The 25390-nt window shown below is 37.4% G+C and overlaps 2 protein-coding genes across 2 annotated transcripts in view; one reads left to right on the forward strand and one right to left on the reverse strand.

Moving 5' to 3' along the window:
- LOC113226149 overlaps window positions 1-16983 on the reverse strand; it is a 24176-nt gene extending 7193 nt beyond the window's left edge. Inside the window, exons 1-4 of the mRNA XM_026458679.1 lie at window positions 16806-16983; window positions 16279-16461; window positions 1948-2191; window positions 1162-1395 (exon numbers count right to left, since the gene is read on the reverse strand). Coding sequence (XP_026314464.1) covers window positions 1162-1395; window positions 1948-2191; window positions 16279-16461; window positions 16806-16916 — 772 coding nt within the window. The 5' untranslated portion in view covers window positions 16917-16983. The remainder of the gene's footprint in view (window positions 1-1161; window positions 1396-1947; window positions 2192-16278; window positions 16462-16805) is intronic.
- A 1349-nt stretch (window positions 16984-18332) lies between these two features.
- On the forward strand, window positions 18333-24916 carry LOC113226111 (importin subunit alpha-4). The gene is made up of 6 exons (XM_026458640.1): window positions 18333-18535; window positions 18636-19334; window positions 19559-19801; window positions 20470-20742; window positions 21986-22162; window positions 23483-24916. Exons 1-6 carry the CDS (start codon window positions 18473-18475, stop codon window positions 23576-23578), a joined length of 1551 nt encoding a protein of 516 aa, XP_026314425.1. The 5' UTR covers window positions 18333-18472; the 3' UTR covers window positions 23579-24916.
- The last annotated feature ends 474 nt before the right edge of the window (window positions 24917-25390 follow it).

The following is a 25390-nucleotide window of genomic DNA, read 5'->3' on the forward strand; positions in this document are numbered from 1 at the left end:
TTATTATTATTATTATTATTATTATTATTATTATTATTATTATTATTTATTTATTTATTTATTTATTTATTTATTTGCTTTTAAATTGTTATGACTGTGTGATGATTGTGTAATGTATAATTTAATGTAATGGGATTTATGCCTAAATAAATACATAATTTAATTAATTCAATTGAATTGAATAAGTAGTAGAGTATGGTAATGAACGACTTATTTTAAATTTTTCGAGAATATTCCACAGAATTTCGGAACATTTCAGATTAAAAAAAAAAGAACTGTGAAAACTAAAAATTGTAAAGTAATCAGATTTACACTTAAATAGGTACATCTAATAATAAGAGAATACAATAAAGAATCTGCGTGCCGACCGCCTTAGTTGCTTTTGACAAAATTCTCTAAAATCACGTGTGACTCAACTAAGGAATGCATATAGGTATTTTCAAGTTTTTAATACAAGAAAACGGTAATTATTTGTACAAGTTTCTTAATGCATTAGTTTTGTAACACATTTTATTATTTCAATGATTGTCACTTATGAAGAATCACCCACTTATCCAATTTTTGAGCTATATCGTTTCTTTAAATTTGAAATATTTTTTGTTTTTAAACATATATAGCTATAGTCATTAGTTTACTTCACAGATATAATCCTCAAGAAAGATTATACTGCAGTATGTTGCGTAAAAAAGCTATTTTAATTATTACGTGTAATAAGTATACACATTATTTCAGCTTATCATCCAAGGTAAAATCGTTAGAAAACGAAATGTTGGTAGAAGGCGGCACTCCTGGTTGGTATATTTAAGGGATTGGTTCGGCTGCATTGCCACCAAACTCTTTACAGAGGCAGCCTCTAAGGTCAGGATGTTGGCCAATCTCCGATAGGAGAAGACCTTCAAAAAAAGAATTATTACTAAAAAAAACCTAAACTAGAATATCTCCAAAATTCCAGTAAAGAACACCAAAAATCCACAAATTAACTAACCAGTAATCAACACTCGCGATTAATGAACACCCATACCTATAGGAAACGTGTTACAATGATAGAATATTTTGTCCTAAATCTTAGTACAAAGGAATTTAGGAAAGATATCGAAAAGTGGTGCTTGTCGGTCACTGGCGCGACCACCTTACTCTTCTTTAATTACTAAGGTAACTTACTCATAGGTCCGGAGTTCTTAAGGCGGTAAGTAGGCTTGACATTGCAGCGCTCAGCCAGCGCGCGAGCCTTGTGATTGAGGTCAACCAGTGCCGGAATAAGGGCCCGAAGGGTGGTGTGTACACGAGTCAGGTCGAACTCCTCACCGTTCTGGATCGCAAATACTAGTAGCTCCGGATCGAGGACCAGAGAAGGATCTAGGTCCATTAGGAAGCACCGGTCTTGATCTATTATGCCTGGAAAGCGAAGGGTCTGCTTTAAATACTGTGCCAGACTACCACGCCACTACCCGGTCTCAAACTAGAGAATTCCCTATACTATTGGTACTCATACCAAAGCAACGGAATTCACTCTAGGGCACTACCCGGAACAGCCAGACCAGAATCAATTTGGAAAGTTCATTTCCCAAATTGGCCTAGCCGGGAATCGAACTCGGGACCTCCTTACCCAGCGCCTATAATGCAAATCATTGGGACACCGAGGTCATCATCATACATTTTAATCTAGGAAAGCAGTTCAATTCCTTAGAATCAAACGAAAAAGTCTTAGCAGCTATCAAAATTATTTAAATTTCTGTTAATTTACTATTTTGAATTTTGGCGAAAACTAGTGTATTTTGTTATTACCCCAAGTACCGGACTCGAAGGACCATATTCATTTAACACCATAACATTGTCTTCAAAGTCACGAACTAATCAAAGGACGGTGGATAAAAGAAGTTTATGACGCAGACAAGAATCTTTCACGCCCTCGAAAAGAGAACACCTCATTGGAATAAACAGACTTACCAGTAACGTTGTCTTCAAAGTCGTGAATGAAGCTGATAGTTTTGCCATTGTCGAAAACCCGAATTTTTTCGATACGACCACCAACGTCAAACTCCTCGCGAAGAGAATTGACGAAGGCATCTGCGGCTCCTTCATCGGTACTGAAGATCTGCACGTCCGGGTTGGCGAACCAAGTGAGAGGAGGGATGTGGTGTTCGCGGTAGTTCGGCTCAATTAGTTGATCGCGCGACACTTGTCCTAAGTTCTGAAATGGAATAACCAATTTGTTTTTATGTATCGGCAATATGTACAAATATTTTTTTTTAATTTGGGACGAACAAAAAATTACAAATTGGTCTACATTGTTCATATCTGTGTTCCCTTTAAAAATAATTTTTAAGTAACTCGTAAAGTGTATTGACCACTTCAACGCTGATAGGTACAACTGAAAAGGTACATCAAACGTGGAAAGTAAAAATATGTCTTCAGATTGAGTGTAATGTTACCATTTTTTTTTTAATTTATGTAAATACAAATACACTTGGGATTTATGGGCGATTGCATCTATGCAATTGCCTATAAATCGCAAATGTAGCGATGCAATCGCGCGTTTCACGAACGCGCGTTTGCATCGCTGCTAGAAGTTGTCGTGTATAACCATTCTTAACTTAACTTAGAATGAATTCGCGTTTGGACCATAAACAAAGCAATAAACACGTCTACTATTTAATGTCATTTCTTTAAACACCGAGCGATCGCTTCAATTCCATAATGAGTGGCGCGTGCAACCCGCCTTGTGCAACACGAGTGCCGCGTGTGTTTATGCGTCTGTACACGACGCGCGGGCGTGCACACATACAAGCCACGCTGCTACGTTTGTATGGAGTTACACTACTAGTCTTAATTATACTGTGGTAAAACTGTGAATACATGTGCCCTAGGTCGGTTAATATTGGTAATTAATGTCACACGATATTGGTGTGGTGGAATATTCTAATTTACTCTATCTACTTTTAGTGGTACTATAACGATTAGGAACCTTCTAATATAATGCAAATGAGCGAAAAAAAATTTTATTTTCATACAAAATTGTCCGCTCCGCTGATTGTTTTGTACGGGAAGTCGAAAAAGAATCGTGTATTATGTACGAATTCTTTTTTTAACAACTTGTATATTTACAGGTCTTAGACTTAGTTTACTTCACTTAGGGACCCCAAAACGCATTTTTTACTTCAGACGATCACACCATTTATCTGGTCTCAAACTAGAGAATCCCCAGTGCTAAGAGCAACAGAGTAACGAAATTACCCAGAACCCCTACACCGGAACCTACTAAAAATGGTTCGTTTCCTACCTACTATTGACCAATGGTAGACAATGTGTTTCTGCGAATTATCATGAAGTCCCCAAAATGCGAGAATAGTGCATATCCACGTACTGGGGAAACAAAGAACTTCCCTAATTGATGAAGTTTTTTTTAATATCAAGTGACGGGACGAACAAGTCGTGCGCGTGATGGTAAGTTACACGCCTGTCCATAATACTTACAGTGCCACACAGAACTTTAAATCGCAAAGATCTTGGAGGCACTGCTACTGCGCCCGTCGCCCCGAGATATAAGTTGACAAGTTGCATGTGTCTGGTCCGAAACATACTGATATTACTGCTTGGCGGCAGATATATATATAAGGTAGCAGTACTTCCTTGGATTTCACAAGGAGCTCTACTGCTACTAAAAGTGAAGTCTGTTAAAAACACGATAACAGACAAAACAACTTAATTAATAGATAGGTACTTATATAACCCGCTCTATTGCCAATAAATTTAAGTACGTTTGTTTACTATTCTGCCTAGACCAGGAATCGGCAACCCGCAGACCTCCTCCTTGCTGCGACTATAAAGCTCCAGCCAATGTGAAATTTTAAATTTCGCGCCTTTCGGGCATTGCAGCATAGGCGCTGGCCATTCAGCCAAAATTTTTTTTTAGTTATTATACACACACGCTGGGTCATAATCCCACCTGATGTTAAGCGACGATGCGACTGACGATGGTACGCGTTTACCTAAAAAGTGCCCATTCACTCTAGCCTTGAATAGCCCCAAATTGTATTTTTCGGGAAACACAGGTACCGGTAGAGAATTCCATTCCTTTGCCGTACGCATCAGAAAGGAGGAAGCAAAGCGCTTAGTGCGAATGGGTAGTATATCAATGACATAAGGATGAAGTGCTCCGGACCTGCTAGTCGACCAAAGGAGGAACGGTGAGGTTGGAACTAAATTGAAAAGTTTCTGCGCACACTCCCCGAAATGTATCCGGTAGAAAACCGACAAGCAGGCTACTTTTCTGCGATAGTCAAGGTTTTTAACCGGCTTCAAAAAAAGGAGGAGGTTCTCAATTCGACTGTGTTTTTTTGTATGTATGTTACGCGATAACTCCGGTATTTGTGAACCGATTTTCATGATTCTTTTTTTTGTTGGAAGTACCTTCATAGTGGTCCCATTTAATTTTGTAGAAAATCGTCCACCTCTAAGAGTGGCTGTTCACGCATGAAGATTCATGTTTATAAATAGCGCCTAAATTTTATTATAAGGAGCAATTATTTTAATGGTTGATTTTGCTATTCCCTAATTCAAGGCGTTTTTCTCTCTCAATGTTCTTTGAGTAGTGAGAACCTATTTTTATTATCTCCAGTGTCAAGTTCCGTATAGTGGCAAACTAGGGGATGAATCCGGGTTTGCGCACTTTCCGGTAACCGATTTCAAAAAATCTTTACAAATAGATGTAATTCCACGTACTTTTGAGGTCGGTATTTTTAGTACTCTGTACTGAGATTATGTAGCTTCTCTCTCTCTCTCTCTCAAAGTTTGTTCTTTATGCTAACGCAGGGTTCACAAGTCTTTCACTTGCGTTTTTCGCTTGCTTGCGTGACTTGCGTCGTGCATACGCAGGCAAGACTGTTCCAGTGTTCACGAGTCACTCGCTTGCGCCGCGCCGGCCGCTTGCTTTGCGTTGGATTTCTTTGCGTTCCGTGAGTTTGATATCTAGCAAACTTGATATATCCACGCAAACAACAAGAAACGTTTGCGGAGGACAGCACCACTGGCTAATCACAGAGCAGCAGCCGGTTCGAGAGTGTCGACAACCCAAAAGGCAAGGCGCCGCACATGCGCGTAAGTCTCTCCGCAACGCAAAGCGGAAGACTCGTGAACAGCGTTGCCAATTTGTCGGGAATTCCCCAAATTGCGGAGAATTTCAACTAGATTGGGGATTTTGTGGAAATTGGCGCTATGTAGGGAAAACTTGGGGATTCCAACATTTTACGATTTTTTTAAATCTATCGATTACTGATGCATCGCTAGTTTGATCGTTATTGTTAGAAACACTGAGATGAACTATATCAACGTGTTTTTCAACATCGCACATCCCTCGCTTTATTAACAAGCAGCTTAAATAGAATTATTATCAGAGCACTTGTTTCTGAATTGTAAAGTTACCAGTTGGTGCCGGTTGAGTTCGCGATCCTTTCTCCCACTTAAGCCGGTCCCCGATATGAAGAAAAACGAAATCAGCTATTGATAAACAAAAGCCGAGCAGTTTGTAGTAAATACCAACTACTTCCATACCACAACTTACCACTCGGCACTCGTCAACTTTAAATATTAAATATAGGTCGAAACTTAATTTACTCATTGATTTTTTCTAACATTAACCATAGGGTCACCAAATGCGCAACAAATACTTAAGTTACTTAATTTTGTAAGGCAAAGAAAAATGATTTTTTAGTTGAAAGTTTGATTAATGTTGAATCTCATTAAAATAAATAAACAATTTAAGGTCATCTAATTTTATAATTTGCTTTACATTTTACATTCTGTATTAGAAATAAATAATGAAAACTCGAGATGTGGGGAATGCGTGGGGAATATGAACTATCCTCTCCCTAAATTTGGGGATTTTAACCGTGATTTTTGAGAATTTTGAACAATTGGCACTGACAGCGCTGCTCGTTAACGCCTTTGCGCGGAAGGCTGATTTCTACGCCGTGTACCCAGCCATCGCAAGCAAGCGAAAAACACAAGTGAAAGACTCGTGAACCCGCCAGCAGAAATAATCATTATTACGTAGTCTAAAGATTGCACGTTAGTACGTGAGTTTATGTGCAATCTTTAGAAATTTCTTACTTACCAAGCAAGGTATGTTAACTAATCTAACATTTTTATTATTTTATAAGTTACGGAATAATTATTATTTAGCTTAGGGCGCGTTCAAATTAGCCGCTGTTAGCCGCGCTGCAGCCGCGCTGCAGCAGCGCTGCAGCCGCGCCGCGCGACTGTCGCCCCGATGAAGTGCGACTAAATTTTTTGTGATGTTTTATCTTTCGACTCAGTTACACGATGGATTCTGACGAAGAAACGTTACTTTCACTTATTTTGTTAAAACTGAAGAAAAATAAATTAAAAAGAATACCAGAACGTATTAATATAATCGACATTGTCGATCGACAACGAGAATTATAGACGTTTTCGTTATATTGCATTTTTTTGAAAAATCGTGTCCGCCATCTTGGATTCACAAACACGTGCTATATTCGTAATGAGCACCCTCAAATACTTCGAAAACGATACCCAACTTGCCATTGTTCGAAAAATCGTACCCGCCATCTCAGATTTAGAAATGAGTGCCATATTCGTAATGAGCTTCCCCAAATACCTCGAAAAGGATACCCATATTGCATTTTTTTGATAAATCTAGTCCGCCATCTTGGATTTACAAATAAGTGCTATATTCTTAATGAGCACCCTTAAATATGTCGAAAACGATACCCAACTTGCCATTATTTGAAAAATCGTGCCCGCCATCTTACATTTAGAAATTCGAAAAGTCGTGTCAGCCATCATGTATTCAGATATAAATGCCATTGCCATAAGGATTACCAAAAATAATTTTTTGATAATTCTTGGCAACCATCTTGGATTTAGAAATTAATGCCACATTCTCAATGAGCACTCCCAAACAACTCGAAACGTCTATAATTGTCGTTGTTGAACGACAATGTCGTAGGCACCTTTAGAATCCGTTCGTTACCTATGTTTTATCAAAATAATCAAAATGAATACTACCATTGAATAGTTACAAAACTCGATTTACGAAAAATATTTGTAAAAAGTTTTCGCCTTGTTTACGGGTTTTTATGGGATTTTTACGTTTGTTTAACACTATTCTTCACACTTGTTTTCAGAACCAAAAGGTATATAATTATTAATACAAAGATCGAACACTCAGAAAAAACACTCAGAAAAAATTCCTTCGATCCGGTCGGATTCGAACCGACGTCTTCTTGCATACTGTGCCAGACGCTATACCAACTAAGCCACGGAACGAACCAACGGACCTCACGAATTTTTCTATGTGCTTGCGTCGTGTCTTTGTACTTGGTCTTTCAACGAATTATAACAAACTAGTGGAGTAATTTCACAAAAAATAATTGAATATCAATTCAATAAAAATTTAATTAAAAGGTATATAGTTACTGGGGTCAGAGTTCTTGGGGCACACACTTCACGTATAGATATTGAAAATTACTCACAACCTACTATGTTTTTTTAATTGTAGTTTTAGTTTCAAAATTGTCAATAAATTTTAGACATAAATTTTCCCATGCCTTTTTTTCCAGTCGATTAGAATAACTGGCGGAACTGATATCCCATATTGCAAGGTGTTGTTCTGCATTCTCTATAAATTCTTCAACTCGATTTTCGTCCATCAAATTAACATGTACTCGTACACCTCACTAACCGTGATGCAACCGAGCGTGGCTGCCGCGCGGTTGTAGCGCTTCTAGAAATTGTATGAAAAGTGACAATCGCCCGGCTGCAGCGCGCCTAACAGCGGCTAATTTGAACGCGCCTTTATAGAGCAAACTTTGAGCTGATGCACTTCACAACTGACAGTAGTTAGTGATTTAGACTTAGACCTAGACTTATTTTTTCGCATGATGTGATACTTTGTCACGACTACGCTAATATGTGTGTGCATACCCACATTTCGAAATTTGAGTTTTGAGCATTACCTTCTAAGGACGGGTCCCAGTGCCGTAGGCTGCGTACGCACGCATTCGGAAATTCGCAGAAAACTGATACGTTGCCGACTTGTTTCGAGCCGTGTCGTATGAATCGATTCCAAACACATAATGTCTCTTTCGCTTTAATTATAAGGACATAAAAGCTATTTCTGACTGGCTTAATGCGATTCCGTATCGATAAATGTGGCGACTCCCTAATTGAATCTGACACGCCGGCCGGCTCTCACACCCCTACGACTTGCTTGCTGTATGTTATACCTACCATACTTTGTCTAGGCCCTACATAGGGACATGGAAAAAGTATCGATACTTTTTGGTATCGAGTACTTAACCTTCCAATACCGATACTTTTCATTCGATACTTTTCAGGTATTAGTACTTTTTGACAAGTATCGTATCGTTTTGACTAATTCCTACTTAGGACACCTCATATCGTAAAGCACTTCATTACAAATGACTTGGCTGTAATAGTGTATGCCACCATTTGCCTCTTTATAAGAATGAGAATGAAGAAACATAATTAGAAACATTTGAATTAATATACGTGACAAACATAATAGATATTTTTGAGTACCTCGCAATTCCGGCGAAGTTTGTTCGTTCTTCAGAACGTGTGTTCTCAAAAGCAGGCAATACAATATCAAAAACGAGAAACGGACTGTTACTACATAGATTGATCAATTTAATGAAAGTCTTTTATTAGTTGTTTCACTTAAAAATCATAAATATAAATCAAATAAAAGACTTATTTTATTATTTATATTCATGTGTTTTATTCTGTCTTTAAGTAGGGAAATTTGCAGGAGGTATCGATACCTCATGGTATCAATACTTTTGATTCGATACTGTGACCCTAGCCCTACACAAAAACATAAAGACGTGCAACAAAAACAATGGCCCCGTCAAAAGAAGCGCCGCCGTCAAGAGAAACCTGTTGCTATAGTGACTAAAATTGTATTACATTCCCTTCACACACTCTCCAGACACCCTTGACATTCGGCTCTTCAGTTCTACGCAGGTTGAATTCATTTCGACGAATGTATATACACAGATATACATATATACTGATGATGACGGCATGGCTGCTCTATAGCTTTGATTGAATCAATGTATACATTTAACCGACTTCAAAAAAAGGAGGAAGTTCTCAAGTCGATTGCATTTTTTTTTTGATAATTCTTTTTTATTCGATAGGGGGTACCTCAATATTGGCCCCATTTAAATTTGAAGAAAATATACCACCTCTAAGAGTGGCACACTAGGGGATGATTTCGGTTTCGCGTACTTTCCGGTAACCAATTGCAATAAAACTTGGCAAAGAGATTCCACGAACTTTTTAGGTCGGTTTTTTACTAAATCTACATAAACACTTACCCCTTTTTTTTTTGACGGGGGGAAATCTTTATGGATACCCCTGAGCCCAGGGAGACTCAAGGGTTATGTGGGGACTCTCCCTCCACACTGGAAGGCCTAAAACTAAACCACTAAAACCCTCCCGGATTTCCCTCTCGCCGGTTGAGTCGGCGCCGTGGGATCAGTGAACATTCACCACGACGCCGCCCGGTCATAAACACTTACCCTGATATGTGCAATGTTGAAAACACAAAGTGGCTCTTTGATGAATGCAACTGGTTGCAATTTTGCAATTAATTGCAATTTTACAATTAATTGCAATTCTGCAATCAGTTACACGCATCCGAACTCGTTCCTTCTCCCGTAAAGACTGCCCCACCTACGTAAAATCTAGGTGCCTATCTAGGTACGGCTACAGCGGGATCGGGACTTCTGACAGGCGCAGTACACAGACGCATTGAGCGCAGTCTCTCTGTGCATCCCCATAAATTATTGATCGAATACTTTCACGAGATGGACAGGTACCTTCCGAATGCACCAGAGCCAATTTAAATTGACCGGCGTCCTGTCGCCGGTCAATTTAACACGTTCTGATTAATTTAGGTTTGAAATATACGAAATTCTTAAAAAAAATTTGATTGCCGTCATTTTCATTCTGTTAGTTTGGCAAAATACAGTAACTATAAAGTAGTTTAGAAATAGACTTAGCCAGCAACACAAACTTTGTTTTTTGACTGTATATAAATGATGTAAAGCATAACTTCCAGCAAATCTTTAAATGGGGCTCAATGTGAATTTATTTCAATTTCTGTTTGTCAAACATCTTGCCTGTCCATTGACCTGGCCTGTTGAACAACAATAATGATGGGGTAGTTTTTGAGCTCTGATACAACTCGCAACAAATAGCATGAAAATGTTAATAATCATACATTCGCTTCAGTCCGTTACTGTACATACAAAGGCTTATCAACAGCCAGAAATAAGTCACCGCGAAATCAATCTCACACCACATGTTTATTATGATAGATTACGAACTACAGTGTACCAGTGCGGGCCCAGCATTTTTCTAGTACGTAGGTAGCAGTTATATCGTATCATAGCAATGAGATGAGTGAAGCCGCGAGGGTCACGAGTTAATCGCGGCAATTGCGAGGTCATTCCTAGACCTGTTTTCTTGCTAACACAGTTAAAATACGCACATATGTACATACAATTTCATAATGTACAATCGCAACACGTTAGGATTGAGTTTTTGAAACGACGTAATCTGGTTTTACATCTGTTCAATTTATAATATTCTCATAAAGTAAAGTAATTCTCAACATTCCCTACAAGATGCTATGTCATCATGAACCTGTAGGTATCTATCTGTTTTCCAGATAAGACGTAAATATTTTTGTAAAACGATATTCGAGTCCGTTCAATGAAACTCCCTTCGAAGAACTATTGTTTCGTGGAGCTTAGTAAAACGTGGAAAACATCATTTTGCGCCATTTAATATTTATACGAGACTTTAATCGATCATGGGCAATATGGCCGACCGAATAAACAAACGAGAGAGATGAGGAATATACTTAGAAAAACGGGAAGGCAAACTAGATAGAATAGATTAAAATGGATGTGAAGGTCTCATGAGAAGAACCATGTGAAAATAACAAGAGAGTAACACGGAAGGCGCTACACTTACAAGACTATAGCTAGAACTATACGACATACCGGACACCTTAGGTATAGATTATAGTTTCCCGAAGTTGTCCCTATCGCTCTGTTGAAATTTTTTTCCTTCCCTAAGTGGGCGGCATCCAAAAAGTGTGGGAACCTATGTTATAGATCAATATAGTGTTCAATCATAGAATTGTATCTGAAGGGAACAGCTTTGCATACAAATGGCAATGTTCAATTGGGCATGGTACAATGGGCATCATCATCAGTTCATGTATCACTGATGAACATTGCCATTTGTATACCTAACTTAGAAGAAAGGTTTTTGTTGGCAGCATTACATATGGAGATTGGTTCAGCGTCATTAGACTCTTATCTTTTATCTACCGTTCGTTTTTAACAACACGATCCGTGACAAATATACTTTAAATTAAATACAACCAGTGTTTCATTTGTTCTATTATCTGACCCTCTAGAATCTGCCTAAGTGCCTACCAGTAACAGAAAAGTAAAACGGGATATAAAATCCGACTAATACCTCCAGGACTTTTTTGCATATTATAAAAAAGCATATAATATATATCGTTGTAGTGTTAGTTATCTTTCACATTAAAACCCAACGATATTTACGTACTAGCGTTAAAACCTTTCAAATCTTATTTTAAAAACTGGATATTAATGTACATTCGCCACGCATTTTTCCAGATAAAAAACATCACAGTTATAAAAACGTTTTCAATATGTTATAAAACTATAGATTAGAAACGCAACACGTCATGCACATAACACTGCCATAATACATAACACACAAAGGTAAAAGCAGAAGTTGCTTGAACACTTGGCTTCGTTGAGGAATTTTGTTAAAGTATCGTGGTAGACACCATACATCATTACCTTAGCACGTATATTAATTTTGGGAAATTTATTAATCCTATTTTCATAACAATCACAGTTCTATTTTCTTAAAGAAACATGTTATGGTTTTTAGTTCTATTTATAACTTGAGATTTAACATTACACGCTGAACAAAATATGAAAGGTCCTTCAGAGGCAACTATTTGCGTCGTAAAACGTAAAACGTCCTACGGTGGGGTCGGGCTCGGCCTGCGGCGCGTGGTCGGTTTCAGTTTACGGGGAGTGCTCGTGCTCTTCGGTGGCACAGCAGTTAGTACTATGGGCGCTTGATGAGGAGGTCAATTCCCGATTTATGCCAATTTAAGAAACGAATATTTTTAAGTTGGTTTTGGTCTGAGTATTCTGGATTATCGTTGATTTGGTAATCATAGTACCTACATAGTACAGGAAATTCGGTAGTAGGCATTTTTTCATAGCATAGCTTTCAAGAAAATGAAATCTAACATAGAGACGGTTGAGATACAATAACGCTATAATAAGTATCTCATTTCCACTACATCGGGAAGCATGCTTTACATTTTTACAATTGTGAAATCTTGTACTCGTAATCTATTACGTCTCCGTACATTATCTCCATTTGATGGCGTGCGGACGCTTCGGGCTTCGCCCTCCGAGGACCTCGGTCTCCGGCCTCAGCACTTATGGCTTTGTTTTAAAAAAATTGCAATAGCTCTTTACTGGCGGCCATATTTCAAAATTGCAAAAATATATTTTGACCACTAATTATTATCAAACAATCTTAAAAATCTGTTCGTGCCAATTTTCAGTCCGAGCAAAGCAAATTTTTTCAATAGCCATTCACATATAAAAATACGGCTATATCGAAAAACGGCAGAAACTAAATTTTTACCCCAAATTGTGGTTGAAGCCATGCCATTTTCAGTCGAATTAGAAGAAATTTTTATCTACCGCCAAAAAAGTTTGTATTTTGCAGCCATATTGAAAAACGGCGAAAAATAAATTTTGACCGCTAATTATTATTAAACACTCATAGAGATCCCGACATGTCCACTTTCAATCGAATTAGAGCAATTTTTCAGCCGTCCGTTTCGGCAACCACATTTGACGAAAAAAACACTTATATGACAGCCATATTAAAAAATTGCGAAAAAAACTTTTCACCCCAAATTATGGTTAAGGACTCCTAAAGACCCCCGCATATCAATTTTCAGCCGGATCGAAGCAAGTTCTTCGTGCGCCATTTTGAATTCGCCATCTTGTTTTTTTTTAACCCAGGCAGTTGACAACTATTAATCTCTATGACATTCCTTCGAGCACCTCCTACCTATCTCTAATAGTTTCCGTGATAGGTGACTTTGAAATTTGTATGGCGGCCATCTTATTTATTTGAATTTCGAACATTTTTTAGTTCTGGCGTAAATTGACCAGTGTGTACCTCATAAAAGAGCACAAATATTCCCTCCATATATTATAGTTTTTGCAGGCCGTTGATCACTCTTTCATATTTTCCACATTTAGGTCTTCTCATATTTGTTTCTTTGCTTTGGAATCTATCGGCATACAACGGTATAAATATCTTTTTTTATTCACCATATCGGGAAGTATGCGTTCTATTTCTATCAGTGAGTAAGAACTTGTAGCTTTATATATATGTGTTTATGTATATGTTTTATTATAATATATGTATATGAAAAAGGTGTGTTTTATTTTCGACCAATGCATTTCAATGTTATTTCAACGCTCTCGCAAAGTAATTACAACATTTGAAAATGGAACTCTTTGGCTGTAGAATACAGTTTGTTTCACCTGACTGTCACTTGATTTTACATTATAGCGTCATTTTAAAAATTGGTTGTCTATATCACCATCGATTTAACTCGTGAAAATTTTCGCGCACCATGCAAGACGATTATTTATAGCTGGTTTGCAGAATTCATACGCGGACATGTGAATCTCAGTGACGAATTTCTTGATGGTCGGTGACATATCATGAGATTTGGGCATCTTTAGGCATAGGTATGAGTCAAATACAATCAATACTACACAAACATTTAGGTTTGAAAAAGCTGTGCTCTCGGTGGATCTCACACAATTTGACTGAAGCTCAAAAAACGGATCGCGTCAATTGGTGCAATGCCATGCTTACCAGATTTAACGAAGGGGCGTCAAATTTGGTGTGAGACATAGTAACAGGTGACGAAACACGGATTTATGGTTACGATTCCATAACAAAGCAGCAATCGAGGGTATGGGTCTTTCGAGATGAGCCGAAACCAACCAAAGTGGCGCACGTGCAAAGTGGTTCTAAGCGGATGATTGCTTCTTTTTTTTAATAAAACTGGTGACTACTGTTGCTTTGGAGAACCGTTGTACCGTGAATAGTGATTGGTACACGACCGTTTTGTCGATTTGTTTGCCGGATTTGTTGACCGATTTGTTTGCCGGAAGTCATTGACAAACTCGGTAACAATAACCGTAAAAGCCGTATCATCTTGGACCACTATAATGCCAGTTCTCACACGACCAGACAGACGAATGAATTTTTGAAGGTGAACAACGTTAACCTTATAAGCTATCCCGCGCATAGTCCCGACCTGGCAGCTTGTGACTTTTATTTATTTCCAAAAATTAAGAACCAGTTACGTGGTCAACGATTTTCATCCCTGAAGAGGCTGGCGAAGAGTATGAAAAATATGTTTCAGAGACTGTCACGGAGGAGTGGCATAAATGTTTTCAAAATTGGTTCATTCGCATGAAAAATTGCATTAACGCTAACGGAGAATATTTTGAGAAACAATAAATCCATTTCTGACTATTTATAGTATTTTTTTCTTATTCATTTCGGAAACTTTATAGTGCGCCTCACGTATAATAATGATGGTAACATAATAACAAACTAAGTAAACACAAACAAAGAATTCTAATTTAAATAGAAACAGGAACAATCTTTGCCTTGTTTCATCTCAAGGGCGAGCAAACAATACTATTCTTAGGGTCGTATTCTAGAACTCTACTCAATGCACAAGTCAGGATTGCACTGGAAACACAAGTACTGAAAATTGAGTAGAGTTTTGGAATACGACACTTACTGTCCTCTTCCAAAATGATCTGGAATGGCTTAGCAAGTGGTTTGTAAGGTTGCACAAAAGGTGCAATAATCAGTGAGAACATTACGCCGATTGGCAATTCCTTTCACCACGATGGCAAACAATGTCCCATCGTTCTAGTCTGCAAGTCCATGCCATCAATATGATAAGAAGAAGTGGTGTGTAATTTTGCAATTATATAATATAGTTGCAATAAAGTCTTTATTGATTGAAATTAACTTGGTACTTGGTGTAACGGGCTGGTGTCCGCAACTCGACGTCAAGGCGCCTATTTTGCGTGTGGTGATTGAAATTAAATATCTTAGTTAAATTTCGTACAATCGCCGCTTACCAGATTTACCATGCAGATCTGATAGCTATACAATAAATACAAAAGCAATCACGACCCCTTGTTCTAATACCCGGGGCGTGACCCACTGTTTGAGAAACACTGTTGTGAACCTTTGAAATATACTGAGAATAAATGTTGTTGTTGAAGTAATAAATGTTTTCGAAAATGGTATACAATTATAATTATTGAGTGCATTTATTTATTTCTTACTTTTTGTTTAGTTATAGCACTGTTGTTTTACATACTAAGGATAAGGGAGCAATCCATTCATCTTGGTGATGATAACCTGAGCTTGGTCTTTTGGAAGTTACAAAAGATATGGATATAAATCATTTAAAAAATTTAACACTTGGAACTACCACTTATTTAATACCAAAAAGATCACTCACTTAATCCAAATTAGAGAAATGATAGCATTAAATTAATTAAAGTAAAATAAGGTATAATTTTACTACTGAACTTCTCACAATATCATAATTAATTTTCAAAAGTCACAAATGCATTCCGATTTTGAAAATTAAGAGTGCTGGTGAATCTCAACCAATGATGGTGTGGTAGGGAAGAGTGGAAAAAAAATCCACTTGTCCCCACCAGGAGGGACAGCTGGTAGGGACTAGTGGAATAGGCCAAAATTACAGACACATAAGCCTTGTCAACTATGTCTCAGAGTGATAGGCCCAGTGGAAATGTCTCTCAGATCTTTGCGATTTAAAGCTCTGAATGGCACTACAACTGCTATGGACAGACATGTTACGTAACACCAGGCACACAACTTGCCCGTTCCATCACGTGGTACCATAAGACATTAGGAGACTGTCTGACCCTTCAGATCAATTGTCAGACCCTATGAGATCCTGGTGTCTTTTCGTTGTCTGTCTTTGCTGTAGAGATGAAAGCCATACACCTAGAACTCCAATACTAAGATAACATCAAACCTTACCTCCTGCCGCAGCAAGTCAATAGGGATGTTGCAGTAGCCTGTGTAGCGTGGAGTGGCATTGTACTGGGAATAACCCTCGTACAGTAGAAACACCAGGCCGGAAGAACAGGCAAAGAGCAGCGAACATAACACCACCACACATATCATAGGAATTACCCGCTTCTTGGATGCTACGATGACATCCTGGAGAAGAAAAAAAATTTTTTTTATGTAGCAGTAATTTAATCATTAATTTTCTATTAAACGTGAAAAATAAAATATTTTATAATATAATACGCGAATACATACGACAAAAAAATATCATTCTTAGACATAAAATAACGAAATTTATTTACTTTGCGACATCGCCAGTGCGCAAGTCCGATATTGATATTTCTGCAAAATTTGCAAGTTAAAGACGATTCAAAATTCCGTAAAATAATAAAAATAATATTTGCAAGTATTTCACACGCGTGTATAATCCCAGGTCCTCACATATTATATATTTTTTAAATTAATGAACTTTATAGTAGGAATTATATCCTCACCTCATCGACTCCAACGGACGGGTCGCCTATAAAATAACTCTTATCATCATTATCTGGTGGTGGTGGTGTTGGTGGCTTCGTTGTTACGGAGATCTTAGTTATAACCGTCATGACTTCGGTGACTTGGAACAACGGAGGTTCCGCGCCCGGCGAAAAACCTGCGCGTCAAAGTACGCAAGTTCGCTCACGATCGACCCGCCCGAGACAAAATTAAATAAATAAATAAATAATGAAAGACGTTTTCAGTGTTGCCAGAATTAGAAGAAATTATTACCTACCGTACATTGTTCGTCCGACGAAATTGACGTGAGTATAATTTTATTCAACGCCGAGCTCCGTAGCAAATAAGTAAAATGTAAAGTTCATTATTGTCGTACATCATCTTGCAGATAATAAACTTGCGCTTCATTTTTGGTTTATAGTTATCACATTTTTTACTCCGATATTTTCTGTTCGGTATGTTATTATAAAAAAATCACACAGCAAAATAGTAAATCCCTTCGAGTATACAACTGTGAGGTAAATCTTTAGATTATAGTCATTGGGGTTTCTATACCAACACTCAAACAAAGAAACGTAACATTAAGAAAATTAGTTTGTAATGGGACTCAACATGTTTTTTTAGCTTCAGAATGGTAGTATGAAAAGCATAATTATAAGAATAATCTAAAATTCCGTTACATTCAAGATTTCTCTTTCGCTGAAGAGTAAAATCAATATCGTATCGTACTTACTATATTTACTCCAAAGTGCCGTAACAATGGCAACATTGAGTTTATTTTATACCAATTTCACAGCAGAATAATGCATTGCATTACACTTATCGACAGGGATCCGCTGTAAATCGGTCAGGAAAAGTTTTATGTCTATTATGTTGTTTCGCGTCTGCGGAGAAACACGTAACATCTTTTCCGCTTATATTGCTCACCATAAAGCCTTTTCTGACTGGCTCAAGCCAATTCTGCATTAATAAGTGTAGTGACACCCTTATAGCAAAAAGTTATTTTCCTTCAAATTTATTATACATACTTGCGACAAATGGAATGTCAAATTGAAACCATGTTAGTTATTGTAGATATTATAATTATGTATTTCAGCTCAACTCGACCTGAAGGCGTTTTCACGCGTTTTATTGACAGGATTTAATTTTATCGAGTTCTTAGGTTTTCGCGATTGTTACTATTTTTCCGGATTTAAATTGCGTATATTTGTTTTTTCAAACATGGTCAACCGTGACTATGGGACCTGCAAAGGGCACGAAACGTCGTCGGTTTGTTTGAAGAAACAAATATATGCGAACAAATATTTCATTTCCTAGGATTTAATTTTGTTTCTTTTTGTATATGAATTTTGATTAAGAAAGCTAAATTAATTATTTTTTCAAGAGACGTGTGTGTTTAACTATAGACAAAGACAAATAGATTTTTTTGTCTATGATAGTCGGTTCAGAAAAAAAAGAAAGAAAAGATTTTTTTTCAAAAGGAAATGGACGATTTGGTGTTGTAGAATAATCTGTGATTGTGAGGTTAAATGAATCAGCAACGCATATTGTGCCGTTACATTATGTTTGCGTAGTTCTCGTGCGATTAATTTTAAGTTAATTATTTGTTTTATTGTGTATTTAACCAAGTTTCATTGCACGAGTGCGATACAAGTTCATATATAAAATGGCGACTGACCAAGTGAAAAACCGCATGCAAGTTTTCAAGAACACTGGCAAAGATGTCGATGTAAGTACTAGCAAGTTATTTTTTGGTATATCGTATTTGCAAATAATTAAGATAGACTGAACTTAGTTTGGAAATAACCTTATTTGCATATGATTATTAGGAAATGCGTAGACGGAGGAACGAAGTGACAGTTGAACTTAGGAAGAATAAAAGGGAAGAAACACTTCAGAAACGTCGGAATGTGCCTATTGGTGACTCCACAGATGAGGATGAGATCGACAGGGCATTGGCGTCCACTGACTTGAAGGAATTAGTGATGAACGCGGCGAACGCAGATAACCCCGAGGTACAGCTGGCAGCCGTACTACAGTGCAGGAAACTACTGTCTTCAGACAAGAACCCCCCGATCGACGACCTCATAGCAACCGGCATCCTGCCCGTACTTGTTCAGTGCTTATCAAGAACAGACCACCCCACGTTACAGTTTGAAGCATCCTGGGCCCTAACAAACATTGCATCAGGGACATCAGCACAAACAAACAAAGTAGTGCATGCGGGTGCAGTACCTCTCTTCCTTCAGCTGCTAATGTCACCTCATGAGAATGTATGTGAGCAAGCTGTGTGGGCTCTCGGCAACATTATTGGTGATGGCCCAGTGTTACGAGACTTTGTAATAGAGCTGGGTGTTGTAGAACCTCTCTTGAGCTTTATCAAGCCAGATATACCTATTACTTTCCTACGTAACGTGACATGGGTTATTGTAAACCTGTGCAGGAGTAAGGATCCACCTCCACCAGTGAAGACAATCCGAGAAATCCTACCCGCACTTAATGTACTCATCATGCACACTGACATCAATGTAAGTATATTTTGAGGCTGAAGTTATTGACACAGCTATTTCAAAACGATTAGTTGATTTTATTATACCTAAAATATTTATTAAATAATAACAAAAAATATTGCAACAATTTTATATCACCATCTACAAATAACAAAAGAAAATGAATAAGCAAAGAAGCATATTTTGCTTAAGGAAAATTGTTAATCGTAATAAAACTTATCCCTTTAAAACTTTTATTGCAGATTCTAGTAGACACAGTTTGGGCAATCAGCTACCTAACAGATGGAGGCAATGAACAGATTCAAATGGTGATTGAGTCAGGCATTGTACCAAAACTGATTCCCCTGCTCTCCCACAAGGAGGTGAAGGTGCAAACAGCAGCTCTCCGGGCAGTGGGCAACATTGTGACGGGCACAGATGAACAGACACAAGTCGTCCTTAACTGTGATGCGCTGTCACATTTCCCGGCATTATTGTCACATCAGGTACGTTTGATGATACTTTATAAAAATTTATACAGTTTTACTAATTTTGAAGCACTTAATTTCTTGCAGCTTTTCAATATGAATCCCACTTTTATGAGCTTATTGCATTCTATTACCCAGGTGGACTTGGTTAAATCAGTTCCATGTTGAGAATATAGTATTCTAAACTACAGACTGGACAATTATTGAGAACTAAAAACCCGAGAGAAACCTTAATTGAGCTAAACAACCATGAATGGTACCGTTGCTACCAGTTGAATAAATTGTTTACCTAGTTATATATAATAATTATCCTTATAGGCATAAAATAATAATAAATAAGTAACATTTTCAATTACCATGCATTTTCCATTATGCGGCTTGTTGCTGGCCGGTCGTGTTGTGGCTGGCCGCGACTCTGAAGTAAAAAGGGATCGCACGCTGCAAGCAGCCCCCGAGTAGTCGCTTAGTGTAAATTGGCACTTAGTGCTTCTAATAGGCAAATTGATTAATTTGATTGGTATTCTATTTTATATTTCTAGTTAGTTTGCCTCTTCAGTGATGTATCGAGGCAGCTAGAATAAAATATTTGCTGCTACATTTTACATGACAAATTTTTTGCATCCATCAAGCAAATTTTTCTTTACACGAAAATGTATGCATTACTTTACCAAAATATTTCTTAACAGAAAGAGAAGATCTGCAAGGAAGCTGTGTGGTTCTTGTCAAACATCACAGCAGGAAACAAGCACCAGGTCCAAGCAGTCATTGATGCTGGCCTCTTACCCAAAATTGTAGAAAATCTCAGTAAGGGAGAGTTCCAAACGCAGAAAGAAGCCGCATGGGCAGTATCAAACCTGAGTATAAGTGGGACTAAGGAACAGGTAGCCGCATTGATCAACTGTGGAGTCATACCACCCTTCTGTAATCTTCTGAGTTGCAAAGATACACAGGTTATAAATGTAAGTATTCTTTCTATTATGAAATCCTAATTTGTTACCAGACATTGCTTTATGGCATCTTCATCATAAGAAAACAAACAGAAAAAATATGAGGATATAAGGTATAAAAAGGAAGGACATCAACAATGTTTATGAGAAAATACAAGTACATAGTTACTGTTGAGGATATTTGTTCTTTCATTCAAACTTGACCTGATGATGACCTATCTTAATTAGTTAGTTGGAGTAGGGTTGCCAATAGAGTGAATATAATTTTAATTATGTTTAATTTTTATTCCAAATCAAGTTTTTAAGATACAGGCAACTTGGGCAATGTCTTGCTAGACTAAATGCTACTTGATTTTATGTAGGAACTGAAGCTCTTTTGTGAAAAGGAACTATTATTGTAAAAAGTGACCTTGAACATAACTATATGAGTGATGACATACTTATGTAGGATGCTGCTGGGTGGAATGCTCTTCAAGGTACCTGCATACTGTTTAAAAGATGTTCTTTGTTTCTTAAACAAAGGATTTTCCAAATCTTATCTATCATATAAATGTTTAGATATAATTTGACACAAACAAAGCTAATCAGGACATAAAAGTATATAGGTAGATAATGAATCTGATTGTGGAATAACAGATTTTGTTTTTCCCATGTCTACTAAGGTAAAGCACATCAAAACAATTTAGTATATTGGTCCATTGTGATTGTTTTATTTTTTAAGAGGAGGTCAACCTGCTGGCTAACTACACAACATGAATAATTAAGGCTTTATAAAACTATATAGTAGTAGTAAATGTGGTTTAAATGCCAACACTGACATGGAAAGCCAGAATATTGATGCTACCAGTCTGTCTTTCCATTTACACACTTACCAAGCATAGATAGATTTTTCTAGTGCATGGACTTGCCTCAATCATATAAAAAACTTCTTGTATATTTTCATTGCTTACTGTCCTGCACCATGTGGATGTAATTTTTTACTAAATTGGATCAGTGGGTCTACTCTACTTCTCCATCTGACATACTGGCAAAAGACAATGTCAAATATGGAGCTTCATTCGCATCAAGCATCTTTTAATTTGGTTGAGCATTACTTATTTGAAAGTAATTGTCTTGGACGGAGAATGGAAATTGACACCCTGATTTGAGTGTTCTCCGTATTATTGTTAATATTTTAATTAAAGACCAGGATGTTGATGTCTTTGGCATACATAGGTAAGTAGCTAAACTATCATCATTGATCCAATTTTGTCAGGTGGTGCTGGACGGGCTAAGCAATATGCTAAAGATGGCGGGCGAGAACGCAGAACAGGTGGCCAGCATGATCGAAGAATGTGGCGGTATCGACAAGATCGAGGCGCTGCAATCGCATGAGAAAGTCGAAATCTACAAGATGGCTTACGACATTATTGAACAGTACTTCGCTGGAGAGGTCAGGGCCTTTTATAACTCTCTATTGTTATTGAAAAATAGACAAAATAAATATCTTATTTGTTTCCTGTATATTTTGACTTGGATGGCTGGTTTTTGATTACCACTCGACATATATGATGCGAAACAAGTGTGAAAATATTTGTTTTGTCAACTAGGCTTAAGCACTCTTGGTGCTATATGGATATGTCCAGAGGTGGGCAAGCGCCCGGGTTTCCACCCGGTGCTTTGTAAATGCCCGGTTTAAATCGGGTTAATACCCATTAATGCCCAAAATCGAGAGCAAAGACTATTAACAAGTAAATATTTATTGAAAATCGAATTTTATTAAAGTTAAAGGATTTAATCACAAAATGTTTATTGTTTTCTGATCTGAATGATTCGGTTAGCTTTTCTATTAAATAGATTAAGATTAATATCCCATTGAAATAAATCCATACAAAAAATCGTTAGGTTATATGCACTTGCATCCTTCGTAGTGAGAATCCACAGAATTGCAAGATGGGTATTGTGTGGAGCTGCCTCTTTTTCATCTAAAAAAGATCTTTTTAATAACAGAAATTTGTAAACGTTGGAATTATATCAAATTCCGTATTCTACGTTTGAGCGCACGATTTTGTGTAGTAATGGGTTAAAACCCAACTAAAGCCTGGATAAGTTGATTAGGTTGTAACCCACTTCCTATCTCTGGGTATATTCGTACAAACTGTTAGATTTGTTGTGGAAGAATCTGCATTATTGGCACTCCATACAAAGGTAGGGGCGAAGTGCCCACGTAACACGATTCTCGCCTTGTCTAAGAAATTATTGCAACTAAGTAGGAGGTATTGAACATTAAATGCCATGCTGCAGTAGCAAGACGCAGTATGACTTTTGGCACTGGTATAACGATTTGTTATTTTTACATTAGATCCATTTTTTTTCCTTAAGTCTGTACAACCTCAAATGGCTTTGGTTGATTCTGCATAACTTTGGAAAAAATATAATAGTAAACTTGAGGATATGTCTGGTTACTATATGGCGTGAAAACACGATTCCTAAAACTTTTCACGATAGAAAAAAAAAAACTTATCTCGAAATTTTACGAGAAAACCGCTGTGTTTCTTTAGGTACTTTTAGAACACGTATAATATACCATATACATTATTCAAATGGCTGTAATATTATTTGTAAAAAATAAATTGTGAAATAAAGTCAGTGTCGCGTCCACTCGACTGTATTAGTACGGGAAAAACTTGAATTCGGGCTGAGGTAGCATCAACTATTAAGTATCTATCTTTTCCTTAGTGTCATTATTAAATTGTGTTACTGTTTCTTGCAGGAGGAAGACGCGACGTTAGCGCCGTCGACAGGCGAAGCGATGTTCCAGTTCGAGCCGTCGGCCAGCGGCGCCCCGCAGGACGGCTTCCGTTTCTAGGGCGGGGCCCCCGCGCCTGTCGCGCTCTGCCCGCCACGCCCACTTAAGAAGGATTTACATGACGATACACATACACTTGTACGAGTATGACTGTAACCGACACTAGGTAATCAAGTTACTCTTGGTCAAGACACATCGAGAAGATTCTGGTTACTTATCGAAACTGTTTGAAAATAAGTATAACAATATTGAATTGAAAAATAAATGAAATATGCCTTATTACAGTGTAATTATTGTGCTCAAATGACTATTTTGTAAAATTGATTTAAATATCACAGATACGTAATTAATTTTGGGTTATATTGGATCGTGCCCATATTTTGATTGTTTCTTTAACGTCACGTCTTTATTGGCTAGCGCATTACTTCCCGATGTGTCTTATTTGTTAGTCATTTTTATAAACAATTGTTATCGTATGCAAATTCTAACAGATTGTAAACATCGACCGTGCGTAATCTACAGACGTGTATTTTCAATTAATTTTAACATTATCTAAGTAACACCTACATCGTTTGTATGCAGAACCGCATCGATGTAACTTCTACACCGTTTTACCCATCTATAGATTTCGGCCATTCGTTAATTTTCGCGACAATAAGAATAATTCAGTAGTTTAAGTTCATAAGTAAGTAATCTCATTCAGTAAATTATAGTTTTAATCAATCTTTAAGTTACTTCTATCGATTAGGGTTCAACGATGTATGAAGTTGTGTTGTGGTTAGGGTAGATTACCAACAGGCAGCTAGTGTTAACTCGAGGCTAAGTCTCATGCTTGCCTGCGTTTTTGCCTGGACGCTCTGGTGCCTGATTTATATAATTTCATTATCAACCTATGTAATATGCGGCATTAGCCAGAGTCGACTAGTTGGGCAAAGATGGATCCAAGCGAGCGTACCAGCGCTTCACAAATGCTCATGAATTAACGAACGATAAATTTCTTGTATCTATTGTATTGTAATGTATTGTAGTTATGGCGGTTATTGAATTATTCGAGTTAGAATTTCGTTCGTCGATTCAGCGGGCGGACTCGTTGCAAAAAGGCCTTAGCACCGTTTCGATTGTAAAATTCGCGTTGTAAAAAATTGTTCGTGTTCGCGGTGCTGTGGCTTCGTTGTGATACAACTCTATTGTGATGTTTCAAATATTTTCATCTTGTTTTTCGATTTCGTATTAAAAATAAATGGACGACGGACACGAATGTTTTGCTTCACAAAGTACCGCGTACTTGTGTACGCGTAGTGTACTCGCTTACAGATTGAATGCTTTTATAACATAGTATTTATGTTTCGATTTTAACTCCCGATTGTATCAAATGATCCACGGGAAAACCGTTTTAAGAATTATGTTGTGACATTCAGTCCATTTGTATCTAAACCAATAAATTCTGTCCAATCTAGTGGCTCTTATTTTTTTTTTCAAAACATTTAAGATTTGATTGTATGTACTTCTGAATCAAATACAACTTTTAATAAACTCGAATCAAAACGCGGAAATCTGATGTTACGTATGTCTTACTATGAACTGTCTGTATAGAACGGCTGATTTTCATTTGAGGGAAGTCAAAGAATAAATTTGTTGTCATGAGTACAAAATATTATAGTAAAATCAATCCTAAGGACGCCTTTAAGTTAAACGCTTATAGAAGCACAGTAGTGGCGCTGCAGTCGCGCCACTACTCATTTTTATACAATATTTAGAAGCGCGACTGCGACGCTTCTGCAGACATCTAATTTGAAGTCGCCCTTATCCGTCCCGAAAGTACTTTGAAGTGACCGTGAACAAAGAAACGACCTCTCCTATTATGGTTCCATT

The sequence above is a fragment of the Hyposmocoma kahamanoa genome, unplaced genomic scaffold, assembly GCF_003589595.1.
Source record: "Hyposmocoma kahamanoa isolate Upper Pololo Valley unplaced genomic scaffold, ASM358959v1 182, whole genome shotgun sequence".
NCBI lineage: Eukaryota > Metazoa > Arthropoda > Insecta > Lepidoptera > Cosmopterigidae > Hyposmocoma > Hyposmocoma kahamanoa.